This window comes from Pimephales promelas, chromosome 1, assembly GCF_988280905.1.
Source record: "Pimephales promelas chromosome 1, fPimPro1.hap1.1, whole genome shotgun sequence".
NCBI lineage: Eukaryota > Metazoa > Chordata > Actinopteri > Cypriniformes > Leuciscidae > Pimephales > Pimephales promelas.
Window position 1 is genome coordinate 44,225,039 of NC_142769.1, and position 13,209 is coordinate 44,238,247.

Consider the following 13,209-nt stretch of genomic DNA (forward strand, 5'->3'; position numbering starts at 1 on the left):
GACAACGCTTGAAACTAAAAACAGAATATTGAATCTTAAAATTAAAAAAGGCTTAATTTCTGTTACTGTTTTGAATATTCAGTATGTAGCATTTTTAAATGTAAAGTGTGTATTTTATTAATCAAAAGCAATTGTAATATTATTAATGATAAATGTAAAATAGTATAAACAAAAATAATATATGTGAAGTAATAATTATTATGATAATAAACATTGTTTCAAAAGAAGAAAAAAAAAGTAAAATAACCATTTTGTATTATTCAAAATGTAATTTATTCTTGTGATGGTAAAGCTGAATTTACAGCATCATTACTCCAGTCTTCAGAGTCACATGATCCTAGGATTATAAAGGATTATTTGATAAATAAAAAGGATTAGAATTTAAGTTATTATAGGTTTACATTAGATTTCAATTCACACAGTTAACTAGTTGCTTATTAGCATGCATATTACTAGGAGATTGGCTGTTTATTAATACTTATAAAGCACATATGGATGCCTTATTCTGCACGACCATATTCCACATCCCTTAATCCTACCCAACACAGAAACTTAACTATCTTACTAACAATTAATAAGGAGTAATTAGGATTTTCAAAGCTAATATTGAGAAATGGACCCTAAACTAAAGTGTGACCGAATATATTTATTAGAAAAAGTCTGTTTGCGACTAGTTCAAACCTCACCGCCTCAACAATACTGTAGTCCCTGAAAGGTCAACATGTTTACATCACATCCGTTCCACAAAACCACTTTCAAACCAATCACAGCGTTTACGCCATCACCTCCACCGCAGAAAACCGCTGTGCGCCCCCCAGCCTCCCCAAGAGGGGTTTTAGCACTTTGTCTCCAAACGGACAAAGAACAGCGAGATCTTGTCTTTTGAAGCACTCTTAGAGCACAGCGGCTGTGGCCTGACTCTCGTTGGCTAATGGAGGCACAAAGAAAAGGGCCTCTCAGGAACCCAAAGACGCTGAAAGAGAGAAGCGCCCAGAAAGACTCAAGACTGACCATTGGCTGGCTGAATGTAAAGTTGAGGGCCTCAGACAAAGAAATGTGGCTTCACGCGCCAATAAAGAAGCTTCTCTGAAGGCCAAACATACATGTACTCAAAACAGATACACACACAGGCCCCCTGAACCCCAGCCAAGCGGAACCTCATTCACGCAACGGAGGGGGGTCGACTCTTTGACTCCGGCTCATGGGGCGGTTATGGTGTGCCAGGGTTGACAAACTTATGGTGACCTCAATGCTGGTCCATGTGAATGACAGTCAAGTTCAGAAACAAAAGTCTAAAAAGACGTTGAAGTTGTTGTCGGAAATGTTCATCTTGCATGCGTCCTGTGTAATTACTCGATTGCAAGTACTGATGAGTTCAAAAGTTTAAAAAAGACAGCAAACAGATGTATTATCTGAGGAAAATGTGAGTGGAGCTTGCCTGCCAAGGGTAGCACAAAGATAGAGGCTGTATCCGAAATCCGATTCTCTCTTGAGTGGGTACTTATTCTGAATAAGTAATTACTTAACAACCGCTAAAAAAAGTAGTTTTCTATAGTATGAGTATGTGTAGTATGAATGCAATCCGGACGTGCTACTCTACATTCAACATGCTGTCATTATCATGTGAACTAGTACCAGCGTCAGCTTCACTACCGTTCATAAATCCTCTCCAGTGGCCTGATGGGATGGCAAAGTGTCCATTGTGTTCCCACTTCAGAATCTCGCCAGAAGTAGTAGGCAATCCGCATACTTTTTTTTTTTTGTCACATACTTTATTTCGCCTACTATATAGCAGGGAAGTATGCAATTTCAGACGCAGCCAGAGTGTAGCGAGTAGTCCCTAGTTGCTAGCCCACCCTAAAGTCTTTAAGATATTCTGGTGCCTCAATATGGTTTATGTCCCTTCTTAAAGTCCAACTGTGGTGAAAATCAAGCCATTGCACACCAAGTACGAAATTTTCGAATGCCTTTTTTCGTGTTCATCAGCCTAAAAATTCGTCACGCACAGAAACCTTGTAAAAACGCAAAAATACTAAATGAATTTGTCAATCAGTGAGGATGATTTTGGTGTCCTCTCTCTTATTGAAAAGAGAAGAAAGATAAAATATCGCGTTTGCGTCCATCCAATGCTGAAATTGCGCCGAGAGGAAGCACCTCCTTATCAAGGAGTTGCGATTCAAAATTTACTTCAGAATGTCAGTGGAAAAGTTTGAAGGTGGAGCCACATTTTAAAAACAAGAACACCAATTTCCGTGAACCAATCGATTCTGAAGAGAGACTGGCAGTATGTCTAAGGTGCGCGTGGCCCAGTGGAAGCGCTGGGCGGACAGAACAGCTGTATATAGGCTGTTATATATTGTACCCAAATAATACATTAGTTACCGAATTGGCTTCTCAATCACACCTTTTAATCGATCCGAAATTTCAATCTGATTGAAAGGGGAGGTTTTCTTTCATAATCCAATCGAGAGAAGAGAACACAAACACTTGATCGAATTGAAAACCGAAACTAAAAGCACTGCGCATATGTGGAATGATGTGAGGAACTCTGAATTGTCAAAAAAACCTCTCAAAATGCTGGCTGTGGATGCGAAAAACGCCGAAAATCGAACCAGATCCGAATTTTTCTATGACGGACGAAAGTTTCGGAGGTGGTGTGCAAGCGTGATTGACCAAACGTGAGGTTGAATTTTTTTTTTACGTGCGAAAATTTCGGATGCGAATTTCGGACTCGGTGTGCAATGGCCTTTAGTGATGTTTATGTCTATGTAATGTTTTTAATATCCTTTAATGCTTTAAGACAAACCATGTGCAAATTCATAAGTCGACACCATTGCTGAGTATTTTCTTCTTAAAACTGCAGTGAACCAATGACTGTCTCAAAAACAAGGTTTGAAATCTCTGGTGTTTCAGACGTCACCTTGTAACTAATCAGGTCAATGAGTAATCGTCAATGAGTGGATCTCTGAGCTGGTGTGAGTGAGTGGAGGCAGGGCTAATTTGCATATTCATAGAATCGCGTATACTAAATGAGGCAAGGGTGTAGAGTTATATTCAAGCTATTTTAAGGCATGAAGAATTTTTTTTTTTTTAAGGAAAGTTTTATTTTGGCACTCAAAGAGGAGATTCTTGACTACTTTAAGTGTAAATCTATGGGACATTTTTGCAGGTTTGATTGTGAAAAATTGAGGATCTGTTTGCTTAGTAAAGTAATACCTTATCTCAAAAGAAAACAGACTGTTTTTTTCCACATAGATAACGGTTTTGTTTGAGATGAGCAAACACTACATAATTACGTTCCTCCATGCTTCACTGTGGTAGAGATGCATTTATTATTATATTTCTCACCATGCAACTCATGTTTCATAGTGATTCATCACTCCACACACAACTTCCCATATTCTGCCAAATACTTCATTCAGCCTTTGTTGATTTTCTGAGACCGCAATGGCTTTTTAGGAAAAGTATTTTCTTTTCCTGACCAATAATTTGTGTTAAAGACAACTAAAAATGTAGTGTTTTTTTGGCCCAGGAGTGTTTATATAATAACTGGAAACCTAAAGTTCGGAAATCTGTTTAATATTACCACTTAATTCAACCATCAGTCTTGAGTAGAAACCTGAGTAAAGGATATATACGAACAAACTATTTGATTAATCATACCTGTATGAGGTGGGAGGGTACAGTCACCATAGCGACCGAGAGTGAAGAGCGTAACAGGCCTCGGAGGGCATAGAGAAAGGTGGAGAGGGCGTGGCAGTGGGCGGGGTTTTCCTTACAGCACACATCATCCCCCCACAGCGCAGATCCCAGAGAATGAAGACCCAGACGCAGGACATTCCGAGCCTTAGACTATAGAAGTGGGGGAAAAAGAGAGATGAACATAAAACATTTGAATTTAAAACAACACTGCATTCTCTCTGAGACTGTCGGGATATGTCCAATTCATGTGAACAAATCCACATCTGGCTTTTGCAATGAATATTTCATTAAAGCACCATAAGGGAAAACTTTGGTGAACTTGGTGTTCAATAATGCATGAATGAATATCTTACCGCATTTTAATAAGTGCACCTTAATTTACAAAAGAAACAAGGAGAAACCTGACACTAATCTACAATAATGCATCAAATTAGCCTTCATTTTTACCTACAGTGTTTACAACTCTATAACAAGAAATTATGTGGCTAAATAAGACTTGGAAAACAAGTGAAAAATGTTAGGCTAGATGTGCATTTACTCTACTCAAAATATCAGTGCATGCAACACAGCAAAACATAATGTTCAAGTTTTAGGTAAGACTAAATGATTTAATTCTGTGTATAATACTATATCAGAACCACTATAATTTTTGCTGTTTACACTCTGGATTCTTTGTTTTTTTGGTGCATGAGAATCAACACAACATGAATTATGTACTGCAAAGTTTTTGAGTGACAAAATGTATATCAATTAGATTTCGAGAAACTTATGAGAAACTTAAACCGTTTAGTCACCATGCAATCAAAATGAGCTATTTTTATTTTTATGGAATATTGCAGTATTTATTATAAATCAAAAACCAAGACTAGTTTGCTAGTAGTTTCTTCAAGATTTTCCTATGAGGTTTTATAATGTGTTTTTTTTCCCTTCAATTTATTAGTAAAATAAGGTCTGAGGTAAACATAACTTGACGATACTTGAACACTTAAAATTACCCACCCCCATATCGAAAAAAGTGAATTTTGAAGCAGATATTTGTATTTTAAAAAAGGTATGTTTCTAATAAGTAGTAGAGGCTGACATTTTTTCCGGAATTCAGGCGGGTCACGGGAAACAAAATCACTATGTATCACGGAATTGGGACGGGAAAGGAAAAAATGTCAGCGGGAGTGGGCGGGACCGGGAATCGTAATAAAACTATGATACCCAACTTTATACACAAATATAAAGTTTCCACAAATAAATTTTGAACTAAATTCTACTTGCTCCGTCTCTTTATGCTTTCCTGTTTTTGGTGTGGCTGGTAAAGTGAATGACGTGCTCCACACACCCGTACCAGTTGGTGGCTGTAATATGCCACCCGCATTTGATTGGTTTCACACGCTCACACACCACACCCCCGATTTCTCACGCTGAAGTGTCAACCTGTTCGGTCAAATGCCTGGAAGATGAGTTTATCTATATACCTACATATATATCTACCAGTTGAGTCACTCGTGTTCGAGTCGTTATGCCGTAAATTAGTTAAATTCTCTCGGAAACTAGAGCGAGCGTGCACGCGAGACAGAGATTGTGCTTCAAACCACATGTGCACACACGGCAGAGAGGGAAAGCGAGCGAGAGACCTTACAAGTTAAGTGTACATTAAGTAGTCAAAGCTGAATTAACTACAGAAAATAATGGGGAAAGAGAAAGATTTCCTTAACTACACTTAAAAAAAAATTATATTTTGGCTTTAATTAACTTTTTTCATGTTAACAGGTTCCATAAATTAACTTTTTTACGTCAACAGGTTCCACATAACTGGGTTACGTTAAACAAACATGATTTGTTCATGTAACTTCAACATCATGGAATAATTCAATTTAAGTGACCCAATCAGGGCCTGAAGTTAATTTTTTTGGCCACCGGCCACTGTGGCAGGTGGATTTAAAAATTCACCCGCCACAGAGACTTTTTACCAGCCTTTTTTTTTTTTTTGCCTCATAAACGTAAAAAAAAAAAAAAAAAAACGGGAATTTCACAATATTGTTCTTTAACTTGTAAGAACACACATTTTAGTGCTGTCAAGTAATAATAACTCTAATAACATACATAAAAAAAAATATATTTTTATTCATTGATTTTGACAGACACACACACACACACACAACATATATAGGCTAGTATATACTCAACAGATAGACCTACCGCAGCTCGTAAACAAATCACACGCGGCTGTGTTGATGGCGGATTTAGTCACGTACAGGTCTTACTCTTAACAGCTTTTAGTTACAGCGTTCAGGAACGGTTAAATATGAACTAAATTAATAATGTTATTACTGATAAAATTACCGGGTACCGGACATTTTCTCACCGGTTCCCAACTCCCAACATGCACAGTTGCACACGCACACACATCTGTGCAACTGTCATTGTACTGTAACCTACAACAGCGACGCGTTACATTATCTCATCCCATCTCATCAACAGTTTAATACTCGCACACGTAGTCAGAAAAAGAGCCTCATCTTCTTTCTGATCGCATGAACGTTACGAAACAACAGTCGCTGTCATAAATCAGCCGCTCACGAACCTTGCCATTGCCGCCGATTGTTCACTTTGTATTAAAATGTCTTCTTTACTTTTATTTTTCTCATCCTCATCTTTTTGTTGGCTGTTTGTTTTGTTTCAGCTGGCCTCTTTACCCCAGTAATGTGCCGCCACATTTTAGCTAAAGTCCACCGCAATAGCGGACTTCGTTGAAATGTAAAAATCCTAATGAATCACTCAATTCTCATTGGCTACCCGCCAATGTGGCAGGTAGATTGACAGTGTTACCCGCCAATAGCAAAATTCACCCGCATTTGGCAGGTGGTCGGGTGTTAATTTCAGGCCCTGGACCCAATTAAGCTATGAGCAGAGTGAAATGAACACTGAAGCAGTGTTGAAGTTAAAAGCCCAAATAAAACATACATTGATCACCATAATGGTGACAAATTCCAGTTCTCCTTCAGTGATTCTGCTTGTTACCATCAGGTGTCTTCAATAATGATCAATCATCCCTTAATTATCTCACTGCTTCAGGGTTCATCGCTTAAAATTACAAAATTCCATTATGTTAAAGTTACATGAACAAATTATGTTTGTTTAACGTAAACCAGTTATGTGGAACCTGTTGACAAAGTTAATTCAAGCCAACATGTCATTTTTTTGAGTGTATAAACTACACTATAAAATCTAGTAAATGCGTATAATATGAGTCATTATTTTATATCATTAGATTCATTAGTTTACACTGTTTAAACGCATTCTGTGCTTCTGTCTTGTATTGCTTTTCTAATAAAAGCATGTTAAAAATCATAGGACGCCATTTAACTTACTTCAATTAGAGACTCTCAACAGGGCATGATTAGCTATTGTACAATTTCACATTTATACGAGAGAAAGAGAGAGAAAATGGTGAAAAATCAAACAAAACGGTGTCCAAATAGTATGTCATGCATAAGTGTGCAATGACTTGTGTAACTAAGTCAGTTGTGGAGTCCTGTCTGTAGTGAAAAGCCTTTTGTTTGTTGGAGTGAGGGTCATGTACCTCTCAAACAACTTGAATCAATGAAACAACCAGTCCAGCCAAGACCACTCAACAGCACGGTCAAACGGAACACGATGGTCAAAAGTGATTGGATGACATCTTCCAATCAGGACAGTTGCCTGACATGACCACAATGTGGCCGTCAACCTAAGAGCCAAAATGTCTGCTTCCAACAAGTGCCAGGAAATTCTTGGCACGTTATTCACCAACATCAGCCAAGCTAAGGGGCCATGGGTGAGAGATGTGCCCTCTACAGTGTACAAAAAGTCTGAGAAATAATGACAGAGAATTGAACCTTATTCACAAACCAAAGAGCTGATTCTGGACCTGCTAAATAAGGAGGACTGTTTATTAAAGATGTTATTAAAGACACGCTGGTGTGATGTGTGTGATGCGTGCGAAGTACAACCACAGATCATACGCTGTTAAACTAGTAACCTGACTCGAGGAACAGAGAGAAGTAAATGAATAGTTGAAGTTAAAGTAGTTATTTTTGTTGGTTTTTGCGCACAAAGTGTTCTCGTCGTTTGATAAAGTTAAGATTGAGCCACTGTAGTCACTTGGACTATTTTAACGATGTCTTTAATAACTTTGAGGCCGGCAAGTTTCAATCCCTCAAGAAGCCTATGGACTAGTATGGAGGAGTGATCCAGCTCTCAGATTTCATCAAAAATATCTTAATTCGTGTTCTGAAGATGAACGAAGGTCTTACGGGGTTGGACCCATAGATATCTATATAAAGGCTAGATATCTCGTCCACGCTGCTGGCCAATGGAGGTCGACATCTGCACCTGGCGGCCATCTTGTCACAGGCAGCTCGCTCACTCGTAACATTGTGTTAATGGTACACGTACTATTTAAATAACCATAACTTGCTCAATTTTCTACCGATTTTCAAACGGTTTGGTTTGTTATAAACGTCAGAGATGTACACAGCATACTTATGAATAATAAGTGTATAAATAAATAATCATCCAGATAATTATAGCCACGTTAATAACGTTTGTAAGAAACCAAACCAAACCGTTTGTAAATCTGTCGAGATTTCAACGAGATAAGAGTATTTGTGTTCGTGCGGACCACTCATCTTACATCAGCTTACTTGTGACAAGATTGCCGCCGGTGATGACGATAGAAACTCCTAGCCTTTATATAGATATATATGGTTGGAACAACATGAGGGTGAGTAAATACTGACAGAATTTTCATTTTTGAGTGAACTAACCCTTTAAAGATAATTTAAGGTTCTTTATTGGCATTGATGGTTGAAGAACCTTTAACACCCATTAGGGATGCACCGATATGAACATTTTGGCCGATACCGAAAACAGATAATTCTTTATGTTTGAAAGCCGATAACCGATATATCGGCCGATAAATCTAAATCAGATTTTTTTTTTTTAAGTTTTGAGAGCCTGATTGCAAAAACAAAAGTCTCACAATTAAAATCAATTTCCCAATCACACAATTATAATGTTCTCATTATAATTTCATGAAGCCGATATGACAGCACATTTTGCACTTGCACTTTATAGGAAACTATATTTTCCTTTTTGATTCTGATCATATTTCAAGCAATTAAGATCAATCCTGTTGAACAGTGCACATCTTAAGTGTCTCAAGGAAAGGAAATAATTCATTATTTATCAGCTTTAATATATCAGCCAAATTTTTCGGTTCTTCTTTAGCATTGCTGCAAAAACTTTCACTTGGTACCTTTATTTTTAAGAGTGTATTTCTCAGAAAAGTTCCCACTGCAAGAATTATCCTTTTGCTTTGATATCATAGTACATATGCCTTCATTCAATGAAACTGTTGTATTGTGAATAATCTGCTTGTATCTTTGAAATAGAGAAAAGGAGGCTAGATATCTTAAACAAACCAGCAGAAAATAGTCATGGTGTTGAATTATCAGCATTCGTCCACCGACAATAAACGGTGAAGTTAACACCCTCCACGCCGTCCAGCAATCAGACGCATCTTAAGTTAAATAAACCTCATTGTTTGACTGTGTTTCCAAAGCTTCTTGAGGGTTGAGTTTGACATTTCACCAGAGAGGGTGTTCCTGACTCACATGCTTCCTCCTTCCTTCGGCCACACTCCAGCTTTTTTATCACTCGCACTCTTTCCCCCGCTATGTGTGCATGAGAAAGATGATACGCTTCCAACCAATTCTGACGGTATCATAAACATAACCGCTATTCTTTACTAACAATAAAGAAAGATAATATAATCCAACAAAATTTCCATTACCAAATCTAACACGACATGTACAACTTCAAGTCAATGCAACAATTCTAGAATTGAGTCACCAATCTGACAAACGTTTTAGTCAGTCTCACTGTTGCCCTGTTTGCTCTCATTCTGAGCATTCTTGCCTTTGTGCCCATGTTCTCTCAACCTCATCACATTCCGCGACCTCTGCCAACAGAACGGCAATGTTTGATGATGTAAGCGCTTAATCTGTCGGTTGACTGACGGGGATCGAGGACTTCCAGGGTGAGGAGCCCGAGGTGTCCATCAGTGCCACGGACTCAAAGAAAAGCTATGTGTAAATATCAACATGAAAGAGCTACAAACAAGACATCAACTACTAAACACAATAAGACTGATTAGGAACTTGATTTACTCAGATTAAAAAAGGTTGTTTTCAAGTCTAAATTTCGAGGCACTCAAAAAAATGAAAATGACATGAGCTTGATTTGATCATTTTTGTTGGCAAGTTCGCTCAGTTGTTAAGACTAAAATTTATAAATAAAGAGTAACACATGTCTTCTTGCAATCTAAATAAAGTGTACAAAGACAAGATTTTATTGTCTATAATTGAATTAGAACTACACTTAATTTCTAAACAAAGGAAAAAGAATTGGGATATGTAAATTAAATGTGATAAAAATGTCAGATGTGTCAGATGTAAACTCTCAATTACAAGTTTATACCTTGCAATTGGAAGATATAAACTTGCTGTTGCATGAAACTTTGAGAGAGATAAAACTCTCAATTGCAAGAAAAATAAAAGTCAGAATTGCGAGTTATAATCTCGAAATTGTTAAAAATAAAGTCAGAATAATGAACTAAAATGCTACAATTGAGATAAAAAGTTGCAAATACCTTTTTTATGTTGTTATTCCATGGCGGAAACAAGCTTCCATAATATTTAGCACAAAAAATATTCTATTTTTTAATTAAAAACTTGCTGGGGTGACATAAGCCTAATTCCAATTTGTGTAAATGGGGTATTTCTAAAAAAAAAAAATCTCTAAAATATAGAATAAAAGTAGTTTTAAAAAGACATTTGAGTGTCTTTGTATAGGTAGTATACTAACTTCATGTAATAAACATTTACTTTGTTTAATTTAAAGGCCCTGAAATTCTTCAAGCAAAATCGAAGAATGATCTGGTGGGACGTCATTTCGAAACAAAATTAGGCAAAAACAAAGTTTGTTCGGGAGTTCGAAACAGCTTGCCAAACTGAACTTTCCAGGTAAACACCCCACAACCAGCCGCGGCGCTACCATTGGGCCTGGGTGGGCCTGGGCCCACCCATTTTAGGTCCGGGCCCGCCCATTTTGAGCCAGGCGGGTAACTCCTATTACCGTCTGCAGAGACCTCGCAGGCGTACGGATTTTCATTCTCAGTTCATCCAATAAGCAGCCAGAGGAAAACTTTGAGTGAAAGCTTCTAAACCAATCAGCAGCTTCTACCTCACGTGTTAGCGCGCAAGATTTTCAATGAGACAGAAACAGTCGGTAGCTATTAGGCTTGTTCGACTTCATGCAGCTCTGCGCAGACCGATCGTCGGCTGACTTGAAACAGTGCATGCCGGTTAGAAATTTTGTCCGACTTGATGCAGCGCTGACTCCACGTGACTGTGACATATGCCATCAAAGTACCGCGAGAGCGATACGAGAGTAGCCGGAGGACTCAGCCAGCGCAGCTTCTCAAGAGCGGCTGCACGAGCTCTGATGATGTCACAGCTGTTCCACGATTCGCCGGATTCACCGCATGACAACGATCACGTGCGTTTCGTGTTTATTCTCACACGTTTAGTTCCACTAAAGCTCACAAATCAGTATTTTATAACAGTAAACACTCTTTTCATGTAGTCGCAATGTTATATTGTGTCATGTTTATCATGTTTATCAAAATAAAACTGATTAAAAAACGTTGATTCCACGTCATTGATTATAGGCTTATTTTGAACTTTATTCTAGTTCAAACAGATGCTGTATGAAGCAGTAAAGTATTGAATGAAAATGTGTCTGAAATATCTGTTTATTTGGCAAATGTTGCATTTATTTCACTTCAGCTGTGGTATAAGCATGCAAACACCACGTGAGCCGTCACTACGGGAACCAGAAATTGTTCGACTTCACGTCTCCGTTTGCAGCTCCTCCCCGCCTGCACGCGGCTGTTCTCGCCGATCGGTTGCATCCAGCCGCAGGCGATGTCGAACACACCTATTAGCTAAAATGAAGCGTAATATGGAAAAGCAAAGCAGCTTGTTTTCATTTAAATTTAGCAATAAAAAAATAAAAAACGCTCCGAGGAGCAGGAGGAGGAAACTCCTGCCATATAGTAACGCGGTTAGCCTACTTCAATGAAGAGTTACCATCCTGCTCGGCCGCCCTCTCTGCATCAAGTCCTCCCGTAACCAACTTATAATTTTTTGCTCATGAATGTGACACTGTGACAGATCGGATGTGTTTGTGACCATGTAAACAGGAAAAAAAAACGCATGCATTCGGCTATTTCGAGATCGGTTTCAGGCCTCATTCATATGTGGAAATAAATTGGAAATGAATCAGATGTCAATGCATTTAGACCACTTCTCCGCGGTTTAATGACGAGAGCCGACGCGCATCTGCAAAGGGATGGATTGCCCGACAAAACGCCGTAGAGAAAACGTGAATGTTTGTGGACAAACGTTGACGCATATCAACATATCAAAAAGGTTGGTTTGCTCTTCCTAAAATTTCGGACCCACTGCTCCTCGTTAAAGCCTATATTTAAACACAATATGCTTCCACCAGTCCTGAGATTTCTCTCGCACACAATAACTGAAGCGCATGCGGCCATGCGCAGGCAGCAATGATGGCACTTTTCGTCGTCCTCCTCCTCAAAATCATGGTAATGTTTGGAGATCTTCGCATAAATTGCAGATTTAGCATCAAGCATGTTTCACGTTCGTCCATCTGTAAAAAAGAGAATTTAACCCTTTAAGCTAGGGTGACCAAACGTCTTGTTTTGCCAGGACATGTCCTGTTTTCACGTCTTGTCGTGGCTGTTTTTTATAAAGTGATGAAAATGTCCTGGTTTTAATTATTTTTCATTGGGCCATTTAAAAAGAAAAACATGAAAAAGAGGAAGAAGAAACCTAAATATATAAACAACTTTTGTTAGTTAGGTTTTTGTTAAGTTTGTGAGAGCTATTTTGGTTCAATTTGGAGGTAGGCTATTTTTTATTTATTTATTTATTTCTAATACAGAAGAGACATTATTTCTATCATTATTTTTGAAACCTGTCATAATAAAACATGTTGAGTAGAGTATAACCTCTGAGAAGCCTATCTGAATTTGGTCTTTGGTTATAGATAGTATTTTGTAATGTAACCATTTATATACGGAGGCATACCCTATTAAATTATTGAAATTAAGGCATCTTTGAGTAAACTTCGAGTATCATTTGAGTATCTCATTGCCGGGCCGATTGTCCTGGTTTTTGATAATCAAAATATGGTCACCCTTTAAGCAAGCGCGATGTTTTTAGATATGGCTATATGGCAAGTGTAAACACATGACTCGGATAAAGTTGAAAGAACGTGTAAACGGACGGTAAAAAAAAAAAAAAAATCGGAGAAATGTAACAAATTAGAATTGGGCATCAAGACCTGCAGAGTAATCGAGGCCTTTTTTTCAGAATAATAACAATT

At 38.0% G+C, this 13,209-nt stretch overlaps 1 protein-coding gene across 2 annotated transcripts in view; it reads right to left on the reverse strand.

Annotated features, from left to right (window-relative positions):
• Positions 1-13,209, reverse strand: part of elp4 (elongator acetyltransferase complex subunit 4) — a 97,290-nt gene that overhangs the window by 56,951 nt on the left and 27,130 nt on the right. For both annotated transcript variants that reach the window (XR_016168265.1, XM_039659328.2), the window contains exon 7: positions 3,664-3,852. Coding sequence is in view for 1 of the 2 variants with exons in the window: in XM_039659328.2 (XP_039515262.2) it covers positions 3,664-3,852 (189 nt within the window). In the remaining variant the exon portion in view is untranslated. The remainder of the gene's footprint in view (positions 1-3,663; positions 3,853-13,209) is intronic.